The sequence below is a fragment of the Alternaria ethzedia genome (genome assembly GCF_023757985.1).
Source record: "Alternaria ethzedia strain BMP 0044 chromosome Unknown scaffold_9, whole genome shotgun sequence".
NCBI classification, from domain to species: domain Eukaryota; kingdom Fungi; phylum Ascomycota; class Dothideomycetes; order Pleosporales; family Pleosporaceae; genus Alternaria; species Alternaria ethzedia.
The window spans coordinates 457,002-484,176 of record NW_026056202.1 but is presented as its reverse complement, the minus strand read 5'-3'; the positions used below and the strand labels follow the sequence as shown (position 1 = coordinate 484,176).

General features: G+C 49.9%; 9 protein-coding genes and 1 non-coding gene across 10 annotated transcripts; 7 read left to right on the top strand and 3 right to left on the bottom strand.

Annotated features, from left to right (window-relative positions):
- Positions 1-196: 196 nt before the first annotated feature.
- J4E87_004741 (uncharacterized protein) lies at positions 197-2,393 on the top strand (the record flags this gene model as incomplete). The annotated part of the gene is made up of 4 exons (XM_049376359.1): positions 197-768; positions 817-1,047; positions 1,094-1,612; positions 1,661-2,393. 4 exons carry the CDS (start codon positions 197-199, stop codon positions 2,391-2,393), a joined length of 2,055 nt encoding a protein of 684 aa, XP_049233870.1.
- Positions 2,394-3,563: 1,170 nt separating this feature from the next.
- On the bottom strand, positions 3,564-3,650 carry J4E87_004740. Its single transcript has one exon. It is a non-coding gene; the product is annotated as a tRNA-Phe (tRNA).
- A 287-nt stretch (positions 3,651-3,937) lies between these two features.
- Positions 3,938-4,825, top strand: J4E87_004739 (uncharacterized protein; the record flags this gene model as incomplete). Its single annotated transcript, XM_049376358.1, has 1 exon — positions 3,938-4,825. The coding sequence occupies one exon, from the start codon at positions 3,938-3,940 to the stop codon at positions 4,823-4,825; it is 888 nt and encodes a 295-aa protein (XP_049233869.1).
- Positions 4,826-5,371: 546 nt separating this feature from the next.
- Positions 5,372-5,887, top strand: J4E87_004738 (uncharacterized protein; the record flags this gene model as incomplete). Its single annotated transcript, XM_049376357.1, has 1 exon — positions 5,372-5,887. The coding sequence occupies one exon, from the start codon at positions 5,372-5,374 to the stop codon at positions 5,885-5,887; it is 516 nt and encodes a 171-aa protein (XP_049233868.1).
- Positions 5,888-7,174: 1,287 nt separating this feature from the next.
- On the bottom strand, positions 7,175-8,103 carry J4E87_004737 (uncharacterized protein; the record flags this gene model as incomplete). Its single annotated transcript, XM_049376356.1, has 2 exons — positions 7,175-7,727; positions 7,778-8,103. The coding sequence occupies 2 exons, from the start codon at positions 8,101-8,103 to the stop codon at positions 7,175-7,177; spliced, it is 879 nt and encodes a 292-aa protein (XP_049233867.1).
- Positions 8,104-12,898: 4,795 nt separating this feature from the next.
- On the top strand, positions 12,899-14,107 carry J4E87_004736 (uncharacterized protein; the record flags this gene model as incomplete). The annotated part of the gene is made up of 3 exons (XM_049376355.1): positions 12,899-12,946; positions 13,089-13,756; positions 13,933-14,107. The coding sequence occupies 3 exons, from the start codon at positions 12,899-12,901 to the stop codon at positions 14,105-14,107; spliced, it is 891 nt and encodes a 296-aa protein (XP_049233866.1).
- Positions 14,108-15,044: 937 nt separating this feature from the next.
- J4E87_004735 (uncharacterized protein) lies at positions 15,045-15,716 on the top strand (the record flags this gene model as incomplete). Its single annotated transcript, XM_049376354.1, has 2 exons — positions 15,045-15,624; positions 15,676-15,716. 2 exons carry the CDS (start codon positions 15,045-15,047, stop codon positions 15,714-15,716), a joined length of 621 nt encoding a protein of 206 aa, XP_049233865.1.
- A 712-nt stretch (positions 15,717-16,428) lies between these two features.
- On the top strand, positions 16,429-17,847 carry J4E87_004734 (uncharacterized protein; the record flags this gene model as incomplete). Its single annotated transcript, XM_049376353.1, has 3 exons — positions 16,429-16,507; positions 16,589-16,901; positions 16,950-17,847. 3 exons carry the CDS (start codon positions 16,429-16,431, stop codon positions 17,845-17,847), a joined length of 1,290 nt encoding a protein of 429 aa, XP_049233864.1.
- A 3,232-nt stretch (positions 17,848-21,079) lies between these two features.
- Positions 21,080-21,905, top strand: J4E87_004733 (uncharacterized protein; the record flags this gene model as incomplete). Its single annotated transcript, XM_049376352.1, has 3 exons — positions 21,080-21,085; positions 21,250-21,539; positions 21,590-21,905. The coding sequence occupies 3 exons, from the start codon at positions 21,080-21,082 to the stop codon at positions 21,903-21,905; spliced, it is 612 nt and encodes a 203-aa protein (XP_049233863.1).
- A 3,181-nt stretch (positions 21,906-25,086) lies between these two features.
- Positions 25,087-26,773, bottom strand: J4E87_004732 (uncharacterized protein; the record flags this gene model as incomplete). The annotated part of the gene is made up of 2 exons (XM_049376351.1): positions 25,087-26,693; positions 26,746-26,773. 2 exons carry the CDS (start codon positions 26,771-26,773, stop codon positions 25,087-25,089), a joined length of 1,635 nt encoding a protein of 544 aa, XP_049233862.1.
- Positions 26,774-27,175: the final 402 nt, after the last annotated feature.

The following is a 27,175-nucleotide window of genomic DNA, read 5'->3' as shown; positions in this document are numbered from 1 at the left end:
TGCGACTGGCCGACTTTGGTCTGATCCGGCTTGGGCTGCCTGCAGGTGCTTGCTGTTCGCTCGTCACGCCCACCGCAACTCTCCACACACCCGTTCGCTTTTGTGCGTCGCCTGCACAGCGTCCTGAAGTTTTGCGAGAGCGTTAATGAGCCTGTGACCTGCGCGGCTGGCAGAAGGCAGATAAAATACCGCCCGCATGCCCTGGCTGGGCATGGCGAGAGGACGCGATGACCGGGCCACACGACACCGTGACGACGGCGAATATCTCGACGAACGAGAGCGGAGGCACCGGCGCCGCCACAAATCTCGCGACCACGACGACGAACCCACAGCTTCCACACGCGAAAGGAGAGAGCGCCGACGGGCAGAGGAGGCAAGGAGACAGGCCGAGGTCGACATTGAGGATATTAGAGCGCGCAGAGAGTCCTACTACTCACGCAACGAGGCTGAGAAGAGGCGCGACCGCGATCGCGTGGTATCAGACAGCAAACGCACACCGGCCAAGGAAAAGCCACGGAGCAGCCGTGAGAAGGAGGTGCGACGGGACAGCACGCGGAAGCCCAAGAGAGCAGTGATACCTGATGACCATGACGACTTCGTCTTTGGCCGCCCCAAGTCCATGGGTCACGTTGAGGAAGTCCCTGTGCGACGAGCATCTGGGCGCAAGAGAAGCGAGGAAGGCGGCTCTTCTAGCAGGACTGCCTACACTCCGCATTCAGGTTCTGGATCTGCGTCAGTCCGCAGGGTCGAAGTTCCGCCATTGACCAGGTTAGTCCCGTCTCCACTTGTACACGTAGCTCAGCTAATGAGGGCCAGGAATTCATCTACACGCGAGCCAAAAGCACATACTTCGGCCAGAGAACGAGAGCCCAGGCCGACAGTACGACGCAGCAACACCGTCAAGTCGCCTCCCCCAACGCCACTCACCAGGACGCAGTCGGTCAAGGATGCTGCCCGTCGGAGCACCGGGGGCATCTTGTCAAGCTTCTTCTCCAAGGCGGCCCCTCCAGTTTCGCGAACGCCTTCGCGCAAGGCTGAAGAGAAAACGTTGGTATCCCCGTCACGTTACCCATACAAAGCTAACCTCAATTAGGGTCGACTGTCTCGTGTGCATGAACGATGACCTACCCATCACCAAGACCGTCAAGCTCGCATGTGGCCATCGCATGTGCTACTCGTGCCTCAAGCGCCAATTCACCCTTTCCGTAAAGGACCCTGCTCACATGCCACCACGATGCTGCACCTCAGAGCACATCCCATTGAAGTATGCCGACCGCCTCTTCGATGACAAGTTCAAGGTCCAATGGAACCGGAAGTTCCAAGAGTACACGACTGCCAACCGCCTATACTGCCCCACGAAAGGGTGTGGCCAGTGGATCAAGCCTTCCAAGATCAAGATGGACCCGACATACGGACGCAAGTACGCACGCTGCAGCACGTGCAACACCAAGGTCTGCGTACTCTGCAACAGCAAGTTCCACACGAAGCGCGAATGCCCCAAGGACGAGGAGACCAACCGCCTGGTAGAGATGGCCAAGGAGAAGGGCTGGCAACGATGCTACAGCTGCAAGGCTGTTGTCGAGCTGAAGGAAGGTTGCAATCACATGACCTGGTACGTTCATTATATCATGCACATGCAACAATATCTAACAACATCCAGCCGCTGCACAGCACAATTCTGCATGGTCTGCGCCGCCCCATGGAAGACCTGCAGCTGCCCCTGGTTCAACTACCAACACATCCCCGACGGCGACCAGCTCAACGACATGCGCGTTCCCTACCCGCAACAAGCCCGCTACGCCGATGTTGAAGTCATCGAAATCCCCGACGAGCCCTCGCCACCCCTCGCCCGCCGCCCCAGCGTCCGCACCCCACGCAACCGCAGCGAACGCGACCTCCCCCGACCCGAATCCCGCCGCCTGTCCGCTCACCTCCGCGACTCACTGCACCTCAACCCCACGCCCACTGTCTCTTCCATCCGCCGCACTGAGCCCGAAGTGCAAATGTACGGTGTCGGCAACGCAGGTGGCCACCACATGAACGATTCGTACGCCATCCGCTCCATGCCCGCATCCGTTGCGCGCACCGCAGCCCGCACATCCACTCCACGCACGTCAACCCCACGTGGCGCCTTCTTCACCAGCAGCAGCGTACGCCGTGCTGCGCCCGCGCCTGCCCCCGTTGCCGCCCCTCGCGTCCGACCCGCATCCACACCCGTCGTCACCTCCTCCACCATGGCCGGTCTCTCTCGCGACGGCCGCAAGGTCGGCCAGAACCGTGTGGGCACTTGGCTCACTCACGTCCAAATCGACCCCGAAGCTACCAACACAGCTGCCCGGGATGTCGAAGTGGATGACTGGAGGTGCGATGGTACCATGATTGGTATCGACTAGATCATATCGCATTCTATTGCACACATAACGACCGGCGTTTTTTTGCTTTCGATCTGGGTTTTACATCTCCTTTCTAGTCGTCACGCTTCCTCTTCTTCACTCAGCATCTATTTTCTGGGCTTTGCGTTTTTGGGATTTATACATCGGATTGTTCTATTTTCTCTCTCGGTTATTGGGTTGGTCATTTTGAGCTTTGGGAATGTTTAGAGTTACCCTTCTCCCTCCTTTTTATCTTTCGCGGGCGAAATACCGCGGAAGGTTCTTTTTCTTTTGTGTGTATTAGTCGTGTTGATTAGCGGTTTTTGGATAGCATTTAGCCGGCAAGATACCCACCCTTTACGCCCTCGTTTAATCAGTTATTTTATTGTGTTAATGCTATTGTACTCTTTTTGTTCACCTTCAAAAGTGTTTGAGATTGTCTTGCTATGGGTGATGTAATGTGATGTAGTTTAGCGGGAGTTGGGGAAAGGTCAAAAAGTTGTTTGTCGTAGAGTACAGTAATGATATTGCTATCCACGTCATCCTGTTCTTGAATATTGTTTGACAGTGTTTACACCAGGCTGATTTCAAATGCTGTATTACTAATGGATAACAAGCCCACTCCAGCGCAGTGATTTGAAACACTTCCGTCAAATACTTGCCTAACATGTTTGATAATTTAGACATCGTGTTTGAATATCAGCCCAACTATGTGTGCGAAGCCAAGACAACCATGAGGCCACCTAAATCTACGCCTCACACTAAGAAGTGACTGAGAAGTTTTGCAGCCTACACTAGGGTCAAACGTGCAGGTTAGAAAACATAGCGAATATTCATCTTCTCCGTCGATTGGAGTGCCTACGCCATCGCCCCTCAACTCCCCATCCTAACCGTAACCACCTCCCCGAGCAAGTAAGCCAAAGGAAATCCTGAGATCCACCTCGTCATCGTGAGGCGTATGCATCCTACGTGGCACCAGCGCAATGGCTGTCACATTCGCTTGTCCTCTCGCTTGATATGTACAAAAAAAAATGAGGCAGTGAGCAGAGAGGGGTAACGGACCTACTCTCCCAACCTCCCTTCAACCCTGTACCCTGATCGTCTACTGAGCGGTGAAGCCCGTTGGAAAGTGCAAAAGATTTGCAAAAAGAATGGTTCGAATTTTCTTGAGCAGGCTCAAGCACGGTGATTTGTCCCCTTCGTGGATCGAACACGATACCTCCAGATTTAGTGACTGATGACTTCAGTCTGGCGCTCTCCCAATTGAGCTAAGGAGACGGTTTCTTGATGGAAGTTTGCCAGGTTGCACCGCATATATAGCGAGCCGTCAAGCCTCTTTGAGGGCCTTGATCGACCAAGATCGCAAAGTGGCACTCTGTAACATGTCTCTGCCGTGTGTGGAGTTGATATCGTTGACTAAGAAAGATGACGGTTAGTGTACCGAGGCGCACCCATCGCAAGTCCACCAGCTCCACAGCATCGACCCCAACTTCCCTCCGCGCAAAAGCTGCCACACCACCCTAACGCCGTCGCGCTCGCTCCTACCCCACTCCAACTCTTCCAAGATGCAACCGTCGCCCCTCGCGAACCCATTGGCAACCGTCGCCCAGCTCGAAACCTCCGGCTCGCAACTCGATGGCATCCCACCCACGCTCGAAGACTCCGTCCGCTTCGCTGGCGCGCGCCTCACGCAAGCCGCCGGCATCCTGCTTCGTCTCCCACAAGAAGTAATCGCGCAAGCCATCGTAATCTTCATGCGTTTCTGGCTCGGTCCCGAAGGCGGCAGTCTCACAGAATTCGGCGCAGAACAAGTCTCAGCCGCGTCGCTGTACCTCACCACGAAGCTCTCTGCGTACCCAAAGTCAGCGCGCAGTCTCGTAAACGTGTACGCGTATCTCGATTCGCTGCCGGCGACGTACTTTGATCTTGAACAGCTGCAGAAAACGGGGGAAGATGCGACACGGTATTATGTCAGCGAGGGCACATACGAGCGCCGTCGCGCAACGCTGTTTACGACCGAACAACGTATCCTGCGTACCCTCGGCTTCAACACGCACGTCCAACTGCCCTACACACTATGCATTACATACATGCAAGCCCTCGACATCTTCAGCCACCCGCGCGCCTCTGAACTCGCAAAACGCGCACTCGCGCATCTTAATACCGCGCTCTTGAGTCCGCAGTGCCTTTACCTGACGCATCAGCCGCATGAGTTGGCAACGGCGGGGATTTATCTTGCGGCGCGCGAGACGGGGATTAAGATGCCGGAGTGTGAGTGGTGGGAGGTGTTTGATACGGATAGAGAGGTTTTGGGGTTTTTGTGTGTGGGGCTGTTGAGTTTGGAGGGGTGGGTGAGGAGTGAGAGGGAGAGGTGGGAGGGAGGGAAAGTGCCGATGAGTGTGGAAGGGGTGGAAGCGGAGGTTAAGAGGATGCAAGAGGAGAAAGAGGCTTGAAAGACGCAAAACCGTTTGCTCCCACCTTGGACTTTACGGAATTTCCATCACGGACACTAAGGACCTCGCATAACTCCTCTACACGACTCTCGAAGATGCATGACGAATCTCCGAAATCACACACTGTTCGCAATGTTGCGCAAACTTCTGGAAAACACCACATCTTCACGATGTCTCTCGTACGCAAACAACGTGAGGATTTGAAGAGTAGGGCGACCGTAATGAGCAATCCGATATATTCCCGCTACTACCGTCGACTAATACCCTCATCAAATCGACATGGCATCGAGAGAAACACCACTTCAGAAGAGCGTGATGCCGTTTGAAGATTTTGTGAGGTGGAATGGTGACCGCGATATTGAAGTGCGGTATGATCGCTTCGTGAACGATAATGGGTATGAGCAGCGCATCACCTGTCTACCGTCAAGTTCGAGCAGTCAACAAAAAGGGTCTTCACATACGGAAGCTGAAAAGCATCGAAGTGCCCCTGCACGGCTGGAGAGAACATGCGAGGGTTTCAGCATCGAAAGAACTACAGACACCAGCATGAACGACGCGCCACTCGACAACGTTGAGAACCACGACTATGTACTCGGCCCTCGCAGTAACCCCGTGAGGCTGAGTCGCAAAGCTGCTGTGAAGCGCAGTAGCACGAAAGAGAGAAAGGCGGAGACTGAGAGACACGACAGTAAGATGCAGAGCACCCACGTCCGCGCGAAGACTTCTTCCAACGTTCCAGTTATCCGAATCACTGGGAGCACGCCACCCTTCTTACGCCGCTTTAGCTTCGATGAAACACCCAATGAGCTCTCGTTCAACCTCGCCAGGCTCTCAAACTCACCTGATTTCGAAGATGTCCCGCTCAGTCCTGTGGCTGGTTCAGAGCCGGTCAAATCGCCTCAACCGCAGCTGCCCGTCCAGGAACAGCGGAGCAATGGAGGGACCGGGGATAAGCTAGAGGAAAGGATGAGAAATCAGGAGGTGGAGAGAGAGCAACGCCATGTTCCGACGACTTTTGATCAGATATTGGGCGAGAAGAGGATTCCGACCGCATTGTTGTAGATGTTCTGGAAGGATGAAGGAGGTGAATGAAGGAGATGTGGAAGAGGATGAGTACGAAAGCTTAATCATCTGGCAATAGCAAACATCATCTCGGGCAGAGCGGGACACATCACCCTGAAATTAGTACCACGCTGATTATCAACACGTGCCCGAATTCAAACGCAACTTCACAACGCAATCGCTTGCCACAATGTACATCTTCAGCTCATGTTTCTCCACCACCACCGCAACAGCTGGGTGAGACCATGACCTTCTCGAAGTGAGCCATTGTAGCATTAACACAATGTGTTGTTCTTCTGACCCAAACCTTCACACTACATTGAACCATCGCCAGATACAACCTGTATTACCCAAATCTCCATATTGATATACATTTGATACCCATCAAGCTCTTCCTCTTCAGACAGAGCAATAGCTCACTTTCTAGAGAACGAACTATGCCACGCGCCCTAGTCGCCCTACCAACAGTCGCCCAAGCATCATGGCTCGACCTCCTCCTCCCCTCTTCCTCCCCACCCAAGCCAAAGCGCCAACCCCGCGCAACACCCCAAATGCTGCTCCGCATCTCCGCTCTCCACCACTCCCTCTCCATCATAAAAGCATCCCTCATAACCCGCACACACATGCACAACCTCTACCACACCCTCGGCGCCTACTGCCTCACCTGCAGCCCCCTTTCCACGCGCGGCCGCTGCGGTCCCACATGTCCCCTCCTCCGTCCCTATGCTTCCAAATGTGCGTTTTACGGGGCGGTGGAAGCGGATAGGGGGTGGGTGAGGCGGTTGGTCGCTGATAAGGCGAAGTACAGGGAGATTGTTGGGGATATGACAACTAAGGGTACGGCGGTTTATGCGGCTACGGTTGCGAGGTGGGAGAGGGTGGTGCAGGGGCTGAGGGAGGGGTGTGAGGTGCCGAGTGAGAGGTGGGAGAAGGAGGGGTGGCCTAGTGGGAGGGGGAATGAAGGGGAGGGGGTGGTGGTGTTTAGAGAGGGGTGGAGGTTTGAGAGGGCTTGGGGGAGGGGGGTGGTGGTGGGTGGGGATGGGGGTGTGGCGCCTGAGGTGAGGTGTTTGGTTTTGAGGGGGGTTAAGAGGAAGTTCGAGGACTGCGATGTTGATGATAGTGAGGAGGAGAGTAGGAAGCGCGTTAAGTGTGTATAGCAGACTAAGTTTGGTGAGCTGAGTACCAGTAACTTTCTTTGCTAGATTTTTGCAAAAGTACATTGCTAATGGTCGCAATCTCATCGACTCAACGATACATACATCTGACTCCGGCGGTCCAACTTATTCCTCAGAAGTGCGCGATGGACTTAGTGTTCTTTCGATGCTCCCGAAGCAGAACCACAAGCTCGTTGTCATCAGGGAGGCGCCTCATCAATGCTCTTGCTGGCGTCCCGAAAGAGTCGCCTTTGTCGGGGTCGGCACCATGCTCCAGTAGCCATTTAGCCGTCTCGTATCGCTTCCGGCGGAGAGCACAGTGTAGTGATGTGCCTTCGCGTCCGCAACACTCGTCTGGTATAGGTGGTCCACTGTCCATACCGTGGATGTCGAGGCCTAGCTCTCCGACGAGATACTCAAGCATTGAAATTCTGTTGTCGCTTATACTACCCGCTGCACGGTGGAGCGGTGTAGAGTTGGATAGCACAGCACCATGAGCGAGCAATAGAGCGAATATCTCTGGGCTACAGTGTACGGCTGCGCTATTGAGTGTGTGGCCACAGTTGGATATGGGACGCATAATCATCGCTGGCGCTGTCATCTTCTTCGGTGGCCCGAGGTTGGGGTTCGCTCCTAGTTTAAGGAGCAGTCGAATGCTCGGTTCGTCGTTTTCTTGAACAACGAATCTAATGCCAATAAGCTATTTAATGTAGTTGCAGTTGCCGTGCAGACTTACAGGAGGAGAGTATTACCGCGGGCTACGCTGGTATTGACGTCGTAACCAGACTCTATCAACCACTTCACGGTTTCGTGGGATCTGGATGCAAGATGCACTGTGCGCGTATCCCATTTGGCACCTACTCCAAGTAATTGGTTGGCTAAGGCGAGATGTCCGCGTTCAACAGCTCGGCGGAGACCATATGTTAACATCCCAAGCTCGCGATCCGGTGCCAGTTGTAAGGCAATGGCCGCGTCATTATCCTCGCACGACTGCAGAAATACTGGGTAGTATGGGTCGGTTTCCGAGTTCTTGGTAACAGCACATGCGGCATGCGGCGGCATGGTGAAATCCGGTGGTGGTGCACAGTGTGCACAGGTGAGGAATGTAGCCGGGTGGTGAGATCAAGCGACGGTTTCGATTGCTCGCTCAGTCGCGATCGCGATATAAATACATCTGACTGGCCCCCCGTAGAATTGCCGTCATCATGCGGCGTATGCGGCGTACTGTTTCAGATACTGCCCAAAAACGATGGATGGCCATCTGGGGTCGCCATGGGGTTAGCGCCGGACTCGTGGTCGTCCGTGCGGCCTGTAAGTGGTAGTCGCACTCATCCTCGTCACCTTCGAATCGTTTCCTTCTGTTCAACATCGACATCTCCCTCTCCTAACTCTACCACTCCGTCTAGTAGATTCGCATTCGAAATACACCTGGCATTCCGCTGGTACAGCAACGTCAGACAAGTCACAAACATGGTAAACTGCATCGTCAAATCAGCCCCCATGGCCATCAGCATCTGGTCTCGACAGAGTATGACGCTACGCCACGGGCCAAAACCTCTTCGGGGACCAAACATCCGTCTTTTTCTTTGCTTGGATTCGCTGACCGATCTGACAACATCGCTCCTTCGCAATACCGCTGCTTCGCGGCGCAGAAATGGACAGCGAGATGCAAGGCTGAATACGTGTCCTGAGTCCCGATTTTAGAACATCAACGACAATCCTTTGCAAGCGCTTCGGAAATGCAAAAAATTACCACACGGAGCGTATGCAAGAACATCTAAATTGGACTGTAGGTGGATGGAAGCGCAAGCACGCTGACCATCCAGATGACACATAAAGCTGAACAAAGATCATGATTCTAGGAGCTTTCAAAGTACTCTCCCCATCGTTCCATTCTTCCTGCATCACTACGTCGTCATGAAACCCCTACACCGCGGTAATGCATTTGCTTTACTTTTCTCCCATTTGGCATTCATCGAGGCACAGATCAGTACAGGTACCGGAAGCAGCAGCGTGATCTTCCAGAGTGAGGTCCCATTCCCGGTGCCGGCCAACAGCACAAGCATCCCTATCGTCAAACCTTCCACTCCACTCAATGGACCACATACGACGGCTTCCTCGAGCCTTTCGTTCACTAGTCTCTCTTCGGCGACGCAGACGAACGATACCGTCGTGGATACCAGCACAATTGCATCTTTGTCGAAGGCCTCAACTGGAGGACTTACTACTTCTTCCCAACCTTCGGGCCCCCCTTCAGTCTCGTCTATCACTTCGTCTTACACTCCATCCCCAGTCTCGTCGAGTACCTCCACGTTTCCCCCAGCGGTATCCAGTGCTAGCAATTTAACGACTACATCAAGTTCCGTCACGGGAGTTACAGCCAGTGGTGAGACAAGCCTCCATTCAACCGTACAGCCTACTGTAGTCAGTTCAGCGTTCAACATTGCCTCCACAATACTCGCAACATCAAATAGCCAATTACCTCCTCCCGGTATCACCATTCCTCCTTTGCCAGTAACTACCTTGGTACCCACTGGAACCGAAGTCCAGTCGAGTGCGTCGGATCTATCCATAGCCATCTTGGGCGTTTTTCCTATTCTCCAAAACTGGATAGAAGATCCTGTCGCTCATGTCACCGAGGTGACAGACGAGCTGGACAATATTATACCCGACGCAGTTGGCTTCCTGGCCAAGCTACCAAAGCCAACAGACGGAGTTGAGCCATGTGGGTCTGGAAAACGCCGAAGAAGCGAACGAGATCATGAATTGCACGATGTTCTCAGTGAACGCGATTTACTCGGCGGGTTGTTCAAGACAGCATTCTCGCTCGTCAACTGTGTCATCAACACTACCAACAAGGTGAAGGATGCAGTTATCGGCGGAACGACAGCCGCAGTGGATACTGTCAAGGGCTTACAAGACGACCTCAAGCCGTTACTCGATGCTCTCAACGAGGTGGTTCCAGACGAAGCCTCCGAGCCCTCTGACTCAGTCTCAGAGACTGAAGAACCTACGCAGACTTCATCCTCTACATGCACTCTAACAACTGTTAGCAACTGCGACATTGCGTGTACAGCGACTGCAACTACGACCAAAGGAGGGCCAAACAAGCGGGCGCAAGGTGATGTCTGCACCACAGTATGCGGTGCACCCATCACCAAATGCGATGTTACTGGTTCCACTTCTTCATCCACGGTTACGTCTACAACAACGGCTACTAGACAGAGATGTGCCCCCGACTGCGACAACTGTAATGTAAAGGTGCGAAGATTGGCGACTAGGGTACCTGCACCGACCGAATTTCCCACAGCTTTTGAAAGCATTGCTATCTCCTCAAACACGACCATTGCTGTATCGCACTTCCGCAACCCTCAGTTAAGCGCGGAAGAGGTTCTTAGAGATGCGATACTTCTCTCTTTAGTAGAGTATCTCCTTGCGTATAAGTTATATAGAATATAGAAAGTATAGTTAGCTTATTATCTCTAAGTTACTTTTAAGTTATTACTAGTACTATAAAATAGTAATAATAAACTATAGGCTTTAAATTTTATATATATAATAATAAGTTAAAAAAAAAAGTATATAAAGTAACTATACTATAGTATCTTTATTACTTTTATAATATATATATAATTATACTACTTATACTTTTTTTTTTTATAATAGTAATTATTTTTATAATTATTTACTAGTATCTTAAGCCTAATTTAGTATTATCTTTATAGTAAAATAATATTAAAAGATATTAAAAGATATTAAAAGACTTTAAGCTAGTCTCTTTTAGAACTACTAAATAATTTTAATATTAATTTAGTATATATTACTATAGTAATATAGTTATTTTAGACTTATTCTATACTTATCTATATAACTTTCTTTATACTATAACTAGAAATAACTAAAAATAATATAATATATAGTAATAGGTATACTACTAATAGAACTAGCTATATTTATTCTCTATTAACTACAATACAACGCTATATTAACTATCTAGATACTTAGTAACTAGTAAAGATAACTACTTACTTAAGAATAATTCTAGATAACTATTATAGCTTTTATCTACTTAACTATAGTAATACTTAAAAGACTATTTATAAATATTTTCTTATCTTTATCTAATTTTTTATTAAGATAACTAAGAATCTTCTTTAAAGTAGTAATTTATAAAACTATAGTATTATAAATAAGCTTAGAGAGAGGTTCTATAGTTAGTACTAGTTTATACGTAAAAGTATAAATATAAATAGCTTAGGCTTCTAGTGTATTTATAGTAATAAGATTAATCTAATCTATATTAATAATAAGCTTAGGTTAGTAGAAGAACTTATATATATTAGTAATAAGAAGTTTCTTAATAGTAAAGCTAATAGAAAAGATAATTAATAGCTTTACTCTAAGTAAATATATATATAAGATAGTAGTAATAAAAGCTTTAATAAAAGTTTTAATAAGAGCTTTAATAGTATTAATAAAGTAGCTCTTTATATATTTTAGAATACTTCTTAGAGCGCCTAAGATATTAAGTATTATATTATAGATAATATTTTATTTTATAGCTACTAAAATAGCCTTTAGAATAGTCTCTCTAATAGTTTCTTTTCTAGTAGATATAAAGTAGCTTATAGTAGCTTCTTATAGTAAGAGTAATATAATTTAGAGAATAGTAATTAAAAAATAAGAAAATAATTTAGTTAAGTATTAGTAAGTAAGGTAATATAACTAGTAAGAAATTAGTTTTATTTTTATAAGCGCTAAGAAGACTTATAAATTATTTAATGTACTAGTACAGCGTTTAGTATTAGATTTAAGCTACTTACGTCTTTAATCTTTAGTATTCTAATTATTATTATTATTAAAATATAAAGAATAGAAGAAGTACACTTTTACTAAGAGAAATTTTAGTATATATATTTTAACTATAAAGCTTTAGAATATATTACTCTATTAGTTATAAGCTAATAAGCGTATATAATTATATTATAATTCTCTTATAAAGTATTTAGTATTTATAAAATAGCTTTTTAGCTAGCCTAAAAAATTTAGAAGCTTTAACTACTTTAAAGGTAGTAGCGCTAAAGCTCTAAGCTTTAGCTTACTTAACACTATATCTTTAAGAGTAAGTAAAAGATTTAGTTATATATTTTTTAGAGTACTAGTAATAGTTTTTATCTCTTTAGAATTAGTAGCTCTTTAAGCTATAAGTATTACTACTTAAGATTTAGATTTCTACTTAATAATAATTATTTACTTTAATATTTATACTTACTTAGCTTACTTACTAACTTTATATTTTACTAGTAAACTTATTATAAAAATACTTAGTATTTATTAGTAACTTTACTTATTACTCTTAGCTTAAAAAATATAAAATATAAAGTTATACTTACTTTTTCTAAGTACTTAGATAAGTATATATAATACTTATTTATTAAATATACTACTTACTTATATAAAAATAACTTTAGTAGCTAAAGTCTTTTTTTTAGCTAAGAAATTAGCTATATAAAGTTTACTTTTTTACCTTTAATAATATACTTATATACTTACTTTAGTAAAAACTACTTTTATAAACTAAATTAGCTTTTATAGTAATAATAAATAATATATAAAAACTAATATTATTCTTATACTTTATAGTTTATAAGTTCTAATATAGTATAGAGTTTAAGCTACTTAGGCTATTTTAAAATAGTAGAAACTAGTATATAAAAGATAATATTACTTAGTATAGAAACTAGAATTAAGTAATAAATTATATTTTAGAATAAATTTAATGTATTTAATTATATAGGGCTGAAGCAGTTAAGCGCGGAAGGGCTTGCACTAGTGGAAACCGGCCACTCTACTAGTCATGTCTCGAAGCGAAGTCTTTCGAGCCCGTATGGGCCTGAACACAACGGTATGTGACTTGTCTTATAGCTGGTTGTATCCTTTTAAAGCTATTGGAAGCTACTGACATGCATCGCCCATATGTAATACTCAGCTTCCACTGACGTCGACTAACTCTGTCAGGTGATGTTGGGGCATGGCTCCTTGATCAGATCCACGATAGCCTTAACCCTTACGGCTCTCTTGAACAGGGCCGAGGAACGACTGGGCTGTCGTTCCCACTGGAGGATACAGCGGACGATTGGCACCTGGTCAACCTATGGGGTTGCACATCCGTCGTGGTCATCTCCCGCAAACGCATGTTTCTTACCCACATCTGGGAAAAACCTTCCATGGAACAGCCACAGCTTTTCCAAAGTGAGGTATTGGATGTTCTCCGAAATGGTAGTCTGGAGTTTTCCCACCCCCTTACAGTTTTCACTGTGCCCGGCGAAGGCTTCGAAAACATTGCAGAAAACAAAGTACGTGCGTTCATCATTACGCCGTATAGAGATTTTGCTATCAACCCGGCCAGTGACGACATTAACTATCCATACGAAGTAGACAAGATCAAAGATCTGTTAAACAACATCCTTGGACGGAATGACGCACTAATCATACCCTACTCTCCGGCTGAGGAAAATAATCGGGATGATCTGACCCCGAAAGGCAAGCTTTACATTCAATATGACCCCGTGACAGCCGCTCTCGTGCGAGCAGAAGGCGGATGCAATCCGCAGCAAGTTGCGGCGATAGAGCTTTGGTTTGAGGATGCTCCGACCTACCGTTACAGAGACACATGGCAGCCATTCCCAGATCAGGTCGTTCAGGCAAAGAAACGGTCCGTCGCATCCAGTGGTAAAGACTTGCGCTTGCTCAGAGGAAGAGAGGTGACGGATGCGGACGAAGCAGAGTGGAAAGAGTTCGAGGCTTTGATGAAACGTCAAGATGGCGACACTTGTGCTCGACCTAGCAACAGCTTGTCGGTATCATCGGTATCACCCATCCCATCACCAGCTTCGACCTTACCTACTCCGTCCACCTTGCAGACAACGGTCAGGCCGTCATTGAGCGACTCAACCGGCGAAAGCTCAAGCCCACCGCCCTCGTCGATAGCCACATCATCACCAACTTCAAAGTCTTCTTTGGCGACGGATACTCCGTTTCTTACGTGGACACCGGCACAGCCTAGTACGATGAAATCATCTTCAGTAGCGCCCAAGCCATCCTCTGCATCGCAACCTCCGCCGCCAACCCAACCCTCACCTCCGACCAAAGCATTGTCGGTGATCTTCCGAAACACAAGAGGCAATGGCGAAGATTACAACAACTGGACATTCTTCGAGATCAAACCCAACACCCAAGCGGATGGCTGCAGCGTACCCATCCTCAACGATGTCTCGCGGCAATGGTCCGATGCCTCAGCCCTGTCAAGCCCGCCGTGGCCGCACGGCACTTTCACTATGCCACTGTTTGGAGAAAAGGACTGCGAGTACTAGAGCGACGGAACTAATCCCGGTGTGCTCCATTGTCCTAGTATGGGATTGGGGAAGACTGTGGGATGTAAGAAGGCTGATGAGAAAGACAACCCTGATGATATCACGGATTGTCAATATCCGGGTCTAGAGAGGAAGGTTCATATTGTTGTTTATTGTGAGTGGTAGGATAGTCTCATCGTTGGAACTACGAATCTTTTGTGCATATATTGCGATTAGTGATGGCTCGCTGCTCACTTCGCGTTATCGCAGGCCATTGGCATGTGTTCTGCGCCTGCCGAAGAGACGCTTGAGATGCAATGCGCCTCTCCGTCACCATAACAGGCTTCAAAGTCCCATAAACAAGGTCTTATCTACACTAAATAGCGGCTGAAGTGCAGTATCGCGTGAATGGCTGGTGTTTGAGAGGCTAGTTGATCGTCGCTGCGGCACTGCAGATGTGGTTATGCGAGCCTCCTGTGACGTGCGTTGCGGCTGGAAGCTTAGCACTTGAGGAAACCATGACGTCAACAACGAGCTTGGACTTATTGCAGCTCTAGACCCTACGTTTGTCGGGCAACCTCAACTGCAAACTACACACCTCACAACACAGGAATCTTTGTCAGTTTCAATTGCATCTCACCAATTCACATCATGAGCTTCCTACGACCCATGTCAATGCTGCGCTCGGCAGCACTACGGCCCGCAGCCCTCTCGGCGGCTCCCCGTGCCCGCGTCCAAGTTCGTTTCGCGACATCAGATTACGGCTCTGGTAAGGGCAACCCAGCTGGAGAGAAGCCCGAGAAGCAGGGCGCCAACCCCAGCGAGAACCTCGAGCACCCCGGCCCCGCACCTCCCAAGGTCGCCCAGGGCAAATCTTCGTCGTCGCCGAACAAGGACAGCAACGCCAGCCAGAATGACTCTCCCAAGCCCACATCCGAGTCACCGGCTCCTAAGAGCTCTTCCGGCAAGCGCGAGTTCTCGACATCGGCCCGCCAGATGAAGGACAACAAAGAGCCAGCCGTCAAGCAGGGCCAAGACAACAAGCCCTCGCCCAACGAAGTCAAAGGTGCGAAACCCAAAATACTCAACGAAAACCCGCCGGCTTCTGAAGAGCAGAGCGAGGACGTCAAGCAACACAACAAGGACATGGATAACAGGGCGGAACAGGCGCATGAGAAGGTCAGCAACGAAGAGGCAGAGAAGGACAAGGTCCCCGGCGGCTTCTGGAAAGGTATGTCATAGCTTGACGAAGGGTATTGGCATGTTGCTAACACAATTACAGGCGAAGGTGGACGAAGCGGCTCCGAAGGCGTACGAGGATAAGCAAGGGGCGGGTGGATGTTCGGATAAGATGAGCATGTGTACAATTAGCTGGAATTGACTTGCAGAAGTCTCCTGAAATGTTCAACATTCATCAAACATAAGTTGCTAGATGATCGTGTCTTGTGCCATCTATCCATCGTCGGAGCGTTGAAAGTAGGCTTGGTTTCATAAGTTTTATGCATGTTTGGGGATGACGTAGGGGGCTAGCGTGTGGATCGCCCCCGCATTTGTCGACGTGATGGGATTTTTTTGAAATGCCATCGCGACACAACGCCCGGCAGAGGGGCGCTATTTCGCACGACTTGTGCCACGATGATGCTCTCTGCCTTTCCAAGCAAGAGTGACAGGCCTCGGAGCTCTCTTACTGCGAACACGTCAAGCATATGCAGGGCCTAGACCGTGCTCCTGAAAGGCGATCTCACAATTGCGCACAGCCAAAAGACGCGGTTGCATGTGGCCATAGCTCCTCATTGGCTGCTCTGGAAGGCAGGCGCGTTGGGGATCTTGTTTGCCCAAGCTCCATACGTGCAGCACTACGTCACTCGCACGCACACAATCTACCCGCCATTGTCTGTTCCCTCCCCTCATAAACTCGCTGCCCACCACTACCCTCTAGCTCTCACACCTCTGTCGAGTTTGCCTACCCTTCAACCCCTCGTCTTTGCTTCATTAATCGATATCAAGCACATCCTCACATCGGCAGCCACACATCATGAGGTTCTCCCTTACATCCACCTTCGTGGTGTCCCTTGCTGCCACGGCAACGGCCAACAGCTGGTTTGGAAGCGCCGGTGCGTATAGTACATAACCCCTCCCGTTTGTTTTGATATGTCCACAGCGCCATGCAGCAGCATACTGACGCCAGGAAGCAGTCTACGACAAGTGGCACGAGACCGAGCTTGAGCGCTGGCTCAGCGACCACGGCGTCCCGCACCCCAGCCCCTCTGACCGCAAGAACCTCCAGTCGACTGTCAAGGCCAACTGGAACGACAAGGTTGTCACCCCCTACACCAGCTGGGATGCGCAGACCCTTCAGAACTACCTGACCCTCAAGGGCCAGCAGGCGAAGAAGGGCACCGAGAAGGACGCCAAGAGCCTCGCTGAGCAGGTCAAGGTGTACTGGACCGAGACCGAGGACTCCGCGAACCAGGCCTATGGTAGTGTCAAGGACTGGATCTTCGATTCGTGAGTACTCAGAAACCTACTCCCCGCACAGTTACTAACGACCTGTAGTTGGTCCGACTCCCAGCTCAAGGCCTTCGCCGATAAGCACGGCATTCCCGTCCCCCAGCCCCGCCAGCGTGACTCTCTCCTCGCTGCCGTCCGTAACAACTACCAGTCCGTAGCCGAGAAGGCCAAGGAGACTGCCAACTACCCCGGTGACTGGCTCTACGCTTCTTGGTCTGACTCTGACCTCAAGTCTTGGTTCGATGAGCGCGGCTACAACGTCCCCCAGCCCAACACCCGCGACTCGATGATCGCTGCTCTCCGCCGCCAGTCTCGTCTTGCCAGCCAGCAGTCCCAGAGCGCCTACGCTTCCGTCTCATCCGCTGCTGCCAACGCCCAGCAAAGCCTCAGCGACGCCCTTCTCGACTCCTGGTCCGACAGCCAGATCAAGGAGTGGGCTGACAAGAACGGTATCAAGGTTCCCCAGGGCTCCAAGCGCAACGAGCTCATCGCTCTCGCCCGCAAGCACCGTGCCCGCCTCTACGGTGACAGCGCCTCTGCCTCCGCTGGCTCCGTCTCTGCCTCTGGTGCTTCCGCTTACGGTGCTGCTACCTCCAACGTCGGCCAACAGTACGCTGCTGCCACCGGTGGCTTCGCCTACTACACCGACTTGATCAAGCAGCAGATTGGTCTCGCGCAGGCCAGCGTTACCTCCGCTACCGACGCTGCTGGATCCAGCGCCAGCTCTGCTTCCGTCCGCGCCGCTTCCAGCGCCAGCTCCCTCAGCGGCGCTGCTGGCAAGGCCGCCTCCTCATCCTCTTCCTCCATCTCCAAGTCTGCTGCCAGCGCTAACGCCGCTGCCTCATCCTCTGCTTCCAGCGCGTCGTCGGTTGCCTCCAAGTCTGCCCAGAGCGGATACGATGCTGCCGCCGCTAGCGCCAGCTCTGCTAAGCAGGAGTTGTAAGCACCTCACAATACCCGGCAAGTAGCGTTCAGTCGGATCTTCTCTCGATATGACTGCCATGCGCATCACTTCACGACCTTACGATCTGCGTACGGATAGGCGGAAAATGGAAACCTGTAACATTAGCATCACGACGATATCCCCTCTGCGACCTCCTGGTAGGCTTGAGGAGGGTCTTGTAGTTTTTCTTATTCCTTCGGAATTGGGATGGATGGATGGCGTCTCACGTAGCTTAGTATGCGCTTGATAATAAAAAGTATAATTGCATAGCTGTTCTGATGGTGATGTGTGGTTGATGTTTGATGTGATTATATTGGGAGGTATACTGATGGGGTCGCAGTGTCGTTGCTATTGAAATGATGATGACGATCATCATCATTTCATCACTGCTCGTTACGTCCAGCTCATGAACTTGGCCTAAGTCGTACTCAAAATTTGCTATTCGTATGAGGTTTTTGACACTACCAGCAGGGTCATCACGACAAACTCGAAAGGTTTTGATCACGAACTTCGTAATCCCAGTGGTTTGAACAAGTACATGGTAGCACTGGGCTTGAAAGAAAGCTTTATACTCTCCGTGTCGCCACTGCTTCTCGGACCATGGTGCTGCGGGGTGATTTATTTTGGAAAGCAAGAGGCGGGGACGGCCGCAGGCAAGGACATCAAGACATCGGTACTGCGTTTTTGGAATCGGACATGCGAGCACAGCTGCTTCCTATTGGTATTTTGAGTCCCGCGCTGGACCGCAGACACATGAACTCGACAAATCGATCTTTTTGTTCCTTGTTGTTCAGATCGGAAGAGAAGGTGCTCTTCATGGTCGAGTTTGAGCGAGTATTCAAGTATCCCCAGAGAAAGGTCTGCTTCTCATGCGAAGGTAGAACCGGAATTTTGATGTTTCGTCGAAGAAGAGGAAGAAAGGCAGACTCATGAACAGGTATCCCGTAGATTTTTGGAGAAGACGGCGCAGCCATGTGGCAGGTTATTGGCATTTTGAATACTCAAGTATGGAGAAGATGTGGAAAGCTGGAGGGAGGGAGGAAGAGAGGCAGACATGTTTCTTAAGGCTACTGGTTTCGCTTTTCGGAGAAGACGACGCAGCCATTATGGGCAGCGGCTTCCCTTTTGGTATTTCAAACGCTTAAATGCCGAGGAGGTACTAAGAGACGGAAGGAGGAAGAGAGGCAGAAATATCGCCAATGAAGGTATTGATTTTGGAGAAGACAGCGCCGCCATGTCATACATGTCAGCGTCTTTTGGTATTCTGAATACACCGTTGTGTAGAAGATACCAAGAGGAAGAAGGGAGAAAGAGGGGGTTTATATATTCATCTCCAATAGTCGCGACACTCTCCCTTCAAAATCATCCCTTGTGGTTGAAGCAAAGAGGAGAAAACGACACATGTCTGGTCATAGATTCGTTTTTGACATTCCGGAGTCGCCTGGAGTCTTTGAGACATAAGTTCGAACTGTCTCTCTTTGTACATAGAATGGTATAGTGTGAGTTTTGGTGGGATGAGCTGCTGGACGGACATCCCGGTGCCAAATGTTGATTTTGGTAAGATGGGATCTGGGTGGCAGAAGCGAGGAAGAAGCGACGACATGTTGACTTGATCAACGAGTTTAGTCCACAAGCGCACACATCATCTCTTCGTTACCGATTTTGTTGTGCAATGTCGATTGCAAGAGCCTTCTCACACCAGCTGGGCAGCATCAGTTTTGAGAGAGAAGAACAGGAAGTCGCCATTCTGGAGAGTGGATACTTTTTTTGGTTCCTCTACACGTTTCAACATCCGCAAACGCACTCATCAGAAGGTGAAATCTCGGTTTTGCTATGCAATGTCGATCGGGTGAATCTTCTCATGCTAAGGAAGCCTTGCAGTTTTGGAGAAAGGAGAAGAAGTAGTCCCCATGCGTGAAGTTTGAGTCGCTTTCTGGTTTATCTGCGCTTCTCACAGTACGCGAGCGCGCTCATGAGAACACAGTTTTTGGTTTTATTGTGCAATGTCGGCTGGGCGACCCTTCTCATGTTCGGAAACGATAGTATTTTTGGAGAAAGAGACACAATCGTCATCCCAGATCTCTTCGCTGTGTTTTGTTGCTCTATGATCTTCAGGGTCCGCGGGCGCGCTCATCCGATTGTCTCCTGGCCAATTTCAGAATGCAAAATGGGTCGGACGCGACTTCTCATGAGGTCATCAATTGACTTTTTAAGAAAGAAGAAGAAGAAGAAGTCTCCACATGGCGAGTCAGGCACGCCGCTTTTGGTTCGTCATTTTGAGAATAAACATGAAGATGTGGTGTAAGAAAGAAGTAGAGGGGAGTGTCGAAGGACGGCTTTATAGAGTTCTCGCGGCAGTAGCGTCATGGAGATGATAGGAGTGCATGCCGTGCGCAAGCGGGAAGTGTTGTTCGGAAGACAGAAAACAGGGCATGGGAACTCGTTCATGATGTTTGGATAGTTGAGTTGATGTAGAGTGGTGTGGGACACGCAGCTCAGCAGCGCCATGGGCTTTTGGATGTTGGTTTTGAGTAAAGACAATATGCGCGTGTGGAAGGTAGTAGTAACTTCATGTCAAACGGCCCAACCATGAATCGTGCATATCTAAATTTTGATGGTTTTTAAAGAGCGCTCAAGTGTTGTAGTAATGCAGAAGAAGACGCAGCAGCCTCGAAGTAAGCGTCCCCCAAACCCCGCGCCATCCCAACGCAGCCTAGCCCCATTCTCGCCGCCGACCCGCATCCTCAAACGCCACCACACCATCCCCAACTCTATCCCGCACACGTCAACTCCTCACGAACACGTCTCGAACACCTTCTCGAACGTTTCGCTCAGCCATCTGACAAGCTTTCACAAGCCTCGTGCATCCCATCCCACCGGCCCACCACGGCCCGATTTGTTTCCACTCCAGATCTGCGACGCTGACTCCCCCGTTTCCCGTCTCACGGCCGTCTCCAATTTTTTCTGACCGCGCGAATCCGACGACAGAGCTGGAGACTCCGCATTAATTGTCCTCCTTGAGATGGGAGAGATGGAGAGATGTGAAGAAGGTCCGTTTCCGGAGGGTAGGTAAAGGGTAGGTAATAAGGTTGGAGGGTGGTGGTGCTGAGGTGCATGTTGTGAGAGTTGTGTCGGTCCGAGTTTGCTGACGTACCGACGTATTGGGCGGGTGAGCTGGGACGGAACGGGAGAGGTGAGATGGAGGTATAAGAGAGGGATGGGATGTCGAAGGATGGAAGTATTCATTCCAAATCATCGCTCACATACTTCGCCTACTTCTTACGATCGCTACTCACCTGGTGTGAGCTTGCTTCTAGTTTCCACACATTCTTTGAACATCATTCATCTTTATTCTAATATTTTATATTGCCTCTATCGCTCTATACATACCTCAACATGAAGACCTTCGCCATCCTCTGCCTCCTCGGTGCCGCTCTCGCTGCACCGGCCGCTCAGCAAGCGCCTCAGGCACCTCAAGCTCCCCAAGCTCCTCAGGCACCACAGGCACCTCGTCCTGCTCAAGCGCCTCAGGCACCCCAGACTCCTCAAGCTCCCCAGGCTGGCCAAGCTCCTCAAGCTGGTCAAGCTCCTCAAGCTGGCCAGGGAGCTGGCGGCAACTGCGCCGACATCCAATCCAAGCTCGCAAAGGGCATCCAAGCCAACCTCGACATCCAAGCCGCCGAACTCAAAGGGTAAGCCCCACATCTTCTCCCCCACACATATAGTCTCTAACGTCCCCCAGCGTCTACGCCCTAAAGCTGCAAGCCGGCACCGCCGGCTTCAACACGACCCAGCAATCCGTGCTATCCATCCAAAAGCGGGGCGTCGACATCCGCGCCAACAACCAGAAGCTTGCCGCGCAGATCAAGTCGCCCGCTGCTGATGGCCTGGCTATTGTTGCTGGAGCCCAGACCAAGGAGATTGGCCAGGTGCAGGGCTTGAAGGGAACGGGTGCGGATGCGCCGGTCATTGCTATGTTGGTTCAGGAGGTTATGGATGGGACGATGCAGAATCAGAAGAACCTTGCTGCGGCTAAGGGACAGGTTTGTGCGAAGTAGGTGGAGTGTGAGGGAAGAGTGGGAGGGGGAGTGAGTGGGATGTGTATGATAGATTTTGGAGGAGGGTAATTGGGTTTTGGACCGTGTTCATGTTTTAGAAGTAGTGTAAATTTAATGGAACTGCTATGCGGAGAGAAGACAGAGTTTTCCACATCGATATGCATTCTCGTTGTTTTGGATGCACACCCGGGCCTGAACAGGACTGATGGCCTTTTCATGCTCGTGTCGTATGAAGCCAGGAGACGACAGGACACAACATCAGGTTTTCCGGTGTTGCTTTCGAGAGGACGAAACAGTCATGCGATCATGCATTTGCAGTTTTGGTTCTGAGGTCAAGAGTATAGAAGTATAGGGAAAGAGGAGTGTACGGAGCCGGAAGAGAGTCTTTATAACTACCGAAGATCAAGCTAGTTGATGACACAGCAGACAGTACCAGCAACGACAGAGGCCTGCTACGAAAAGAGAACGCAGGGTTTGTCGCATCGGTTATTCATTATCCAACTTTGGACGCACACACAATCATGGATGCTCTTTTGCTAGTTTTCGATTTTTACATCGGACTCGGGCTCAGATTTTGGAAAAGAGGACATGGTTCTTCATGTTGCTTGTTTTGAAAGAACAGAGCAGACATGCAATCATTCATTCATCTTTTTGGGTTTAAAGACAGGAAGTTTAGTGTGTGGGAAAGAGAAGTGACGAGCCTGAATGAGTGGTTTTTATACCCACTAAGTGTCAAGCTAGTCGGCAAGATGGAAGACAAGAAGATAGACACGATCATCGACCCATTGTCGATCTTTTTGGAGGCACACATCGATACCGTGTTTGGAATTCGGAACAGACAACATGTGTAGTGGTTACTGATCTTTCGGAAGAACAGACAGGACATGAGCCGACACAGCCGGTTTTTTGGTATAATAGAGAGAAAGTTGTCCAGGTAGGAAAGAGGAACAAAGAGCCAAAACGGAGGTTTTTATATGCACTCAAGGCGGGGCTAGTCGCAATGCGTAGACATGGCTACCTTCAGAGTACTTTTGGAGAAGACATCAATTTCGTCTTTCCAACTCCGCTGGTTCGTCGAATCGCAGGTCCTTGGCACATGCGACTTCGCTTTTCGAAGAATAAGGATGCATCTAGACGTTGATGAAGTATACAACGCAATCCATTAAAATTGTAAAGTCTAATGTCTAAAAGTACGTCTGCTCGAGCAGCAAGATCAGGTGAAGTTACAGCACCACCTGGATAGCGTTTCTGATCCGATAGTCCACCATATCGAGGGAGGATCTTAACCGCACTGCGATCATTAGCTTTAAAGAGGTTGGATGTTTCGCGACACTCGTCACTTACGCAGCTGATAATCTGTCCACAAACTCATTAGCCTTCTTTCTCCCCTTCACACACAGAATATCGGTACTTACACCACCAGCACCACACCCATTCAAACTCGGCCTACCCCCACTACCAGGGTAAACGCAATTCCTAAACGTAGGAAAGTTTCTGCTCGGCGCTCCAGGGCTCTGGCACTACACAGATGTCATGTTAGAGATCGGAACCTGTTTCGTTTGCGGTGCTGTTGGGGACTTACGCAGAAGGAGTTCGGCTGGGAAAAGGTTAGCAATTGTTTTCGGAGGGTATGACTTTTTGGGGAAAGGGAGAGGGAATTAGGACTGGACTGGACTTACGTAGGCACCAGGACATGTAGAGCCACCCGGTAAACCCCATCCGCCGTTACAAAACGCGGCTTCGGATGCGGCAGCGAGAGCGAGCATGATGGGGGCGAAGAGTTTCATGTTGGTTGTCTTTAACGTTAACGAACGCGTAGTAATTATCCCGAAGATAGCCAGCCTTGCGCAACGGGACGCAAGCGTATATATATCAACCGCAGCCAACTCAGGTCCACAGGCAGTGCACGCACACGTCGCATGAGTAATAACCCGAGGTCTAGTGCGCGTCGTTTTGTATTAACAGTGGTTCCTCCCTCATTCCTTCAGTTGTAAAGCCGCGATTGAACCGTGCTGCTAGCTTCACACAGCTAGCTGGTTCCGTATTCCTGCTCTCATGAGAGTAGACCGCAGTACAGATTGCGCGGTCTAGCTAGAGACGTTTGACAGGAGAAACACAACTACTGAGATACGTCCATGGAAGGTTCGAGCTGAGCTGTCCATGTTTCAAGCTGACAGATTGCGCTGATCGCACGGTAGTCAAGGTAACTGCCGGTCATGGTGATTGTGATTGCGATTGTGGGAATCAAAGACCCCGAGAACCCAAATCGCCGGTGTAATTGAGGCTGGTTATCTCGAGATCGACACGCAACAGCAGGCGTGGGTAGGGCTGGGAGACAAAGATGGACAGTGCAGCTTACGCTAGCACTAGGTTCAAACGTGGTTAGAATCGGTACTAATATGTAGACTTTTTGGTTAAATTCCCAGTGGCTAAGGTGAAGGGCCGAAGACGAGGCTGAACTGAAGTGGTGCATTGCTTTCTTGATTTTTCAGATGCTGAAGTAAAAACATAACGCGCAATGCAGATGTTTTCTGTACTACGATCTTGATCTCTACAACTCGAGCACCTCGAACATCACCAACCTACCCAAGGATTTGTCGAAGTAGTCGCCTCCGGAACAACCCCCATCATGCCATCCGCTTGGCGACTGCGGTGGCGATAGATGGAGCGGAAGCGTCAGTCTCCGGCGAGCCGGACAGTGATGTGAACATCTGCGCGAGCGAGGCCAAGATCGCGAGGATGGATGTAGACTCTAGGAGATCTGGTGACACGACGATCGATAGGGAGGTGAGGAATGTAGATGTGGCAGTGGAAGTGGACGTCGACAAGGACACAGAGAGCAAGACACCCTGGAAGAAGGTAAGAATGATCTTTAGGCATGTTGAAGACGTAAGAATGACCTTGAAAGAGACAAGTAACATGTTGAAGTAGGAAGACAAGTTGTGGCAGTGACCTACAGTACATAACATAGGCATCCGCCTGACCGACGTCCAGCGCCCTCTCAATCCATCATCAGAAGGAGAAGCCAAGTCCATACTATACAATCATCAACAGCAGAGCCACACGCAACGGGTATCAACTGTGTTGATTCCTCGCTTCTGGTACCGTTTCTTCAGTACCATCTCAACCATGACTTGAACCGTGAACAATCAACCAACCTCTACCCTCAGCAAGTCCACTCTCACGACTTATCCTTGTCCAAAGCCCCAGCAGACGTTTTCGTCCCTTGTACTCCATGCGCACTCGCCTTCTCAACCTGTTTTCTAGTAAGCAAGGGACCTTCTTGTAACTCCGCGACTTCAGCCGTTGTTGCCGGAACAGTACCATCTCTCCTCCCATGTCTATCCTCTTCCTCTTTGTCTTTCATCGCCATCGCGCTATCGGCCCCCGCTTCCATGACCACACCACTGTCGTCAACCCTTTCTCTCGCCTTCTGTAACCTTAACAATACAACATCCGCCGCCCTCAAAAACTTTCTCCCATCCTCTGCATCCTTCTTCCACCTCTCCCTCTTATCCCTCGGTTGTCTTTCATCTTTCCAACCATCCTCAAATGTCTTGACCTCTCCAGAAATTTGTAAATGTATTCTTTCTAACTCGCCCATTGAGTATGTCGGTTTGTGTGTGGCGGGGACGATGGCTTCGGTCGTGGGTGATATGGATGGCGGCTCGGGTACCCAGTCGGCAAGCCTATCCGTCCCTGTCGCGGTGGTTTGGCCTGCTTCCCAAATTGTTTTGTGTCGGAGGCTAATGCGCCATTGTGTGAGCTTGACGTCGATGTCGTGGGCTGCGTTGCGAAGACTGACGTATGCTATGTCGACGAGTTGGATTTGTCGGAGGAGGTTTTGACGTTCATCCTCGTCCGTAGACTCCATGTGGCAGTGGTCGTATTTTTGCTGTGCGTTTATGTAAAGCAGGTACTCGGACTCCCGGAGTAGTTCCCTCTTGTCAGCTTCCATGGTTTCCATAGTAGCCAGCGTGCTTTCAATATCGATGCGTCGCAGGTCTTCGGCATAGTCGAAGGGTGTAGTGTAGAACGGTGGCTGTTGCTCGACAGGTGTTGCAGCATCTGCCATAGGCTCACTGCTGCTGTTTTCGAGTTGCACGTCCTGTTCTGCTCGCTCAAAGGCCTCATCTGACAGCCACCGGGTGTACCAGAGGCTGTTGTGTGAGACGTATTGCTGCATGATTGGGTCGAGGCTCGCCATGAGCTCCGGATCCCAGAAGATGTTCCAGAACTCGAATGATCGTCGCTTGACATGTCGACCAAAGTGTTTGTATGCCTCCTGCCTCTCTCCGCTGTACTGAAAGTACGCATGCGCTCCCAGGACACCAGCACAAGCGCCGATATTCGTCATGCCTAAGCAGCGCGTCCACCTGGGTATAGCAGGCCGGCGCATAAACAGCGAAGGCACCGAGATAGCCAGCCCCAATGCCGCGCCTGCCAAAGCACCATCGTCAATGGTATACCTCTTCGTCCGCTCATACAGCTTCCAGGGCTTGACTTCCGGTATATTCGTCGACACCAACACATCCGCAAAAGCGGAGTAGTAATACCAGTTCAGCGCCGCACCTGCCACGCCCGCCCAAACCCCCAGCCTTGCCGAAGCCCGTATAAACACCGCTGGCCGCGATATCGGTCTCGTAGGGGTCACACTTTGTGCATATCTCGAGGCGAAGGACGTATACGCGGCGGCAAGGACGGTCGAGGAGATGACGGCGTACTGAGGTGTAGCGTTCGCACCGATGGGATCAGGGCGTTTGGGAGTAAGGCGATGTTGCCCTTCGGCTATACGTTCTGTCAGCAACTACTTCTCCACATCGTCTTCGGCGAGACATACCAGGCGGCACAAAGAGTCTCAGCACCATGGCGCCAAAACCACGCGCGTAGTACAAGATAAGCGATAGAGTGTGGAATCATATGGCTGTCCACGGTACACGGCTATAAAATAGTGTGCGGCTGCAGCGAGCGCGTGGGGCATTCACGAGGCCGCTCATGGCAGTGAAGGTGCGTGGGCACTACCGGTGAGTGGGCGCGCCTGGAGGGTGTCATGAGGCAGATGTGAAGGAACAAGGTTCCGGAAGCAGCTACGGCGGGCGCGCCGCCGGGAAGGCGCATCGCAGCGGGACAGGTTTAATCCCTGCTATGTTCGCATGACAAGGCTGAAGGGGAGCGCAAGGGGCGAGGCCGCGTGAAGAGGGTGTCGTTGTGTCTTAGTTGGGATGGGTGGGCGAGAACTCGCGATGATGCGCTGAGGCCGGGGTCGGAGG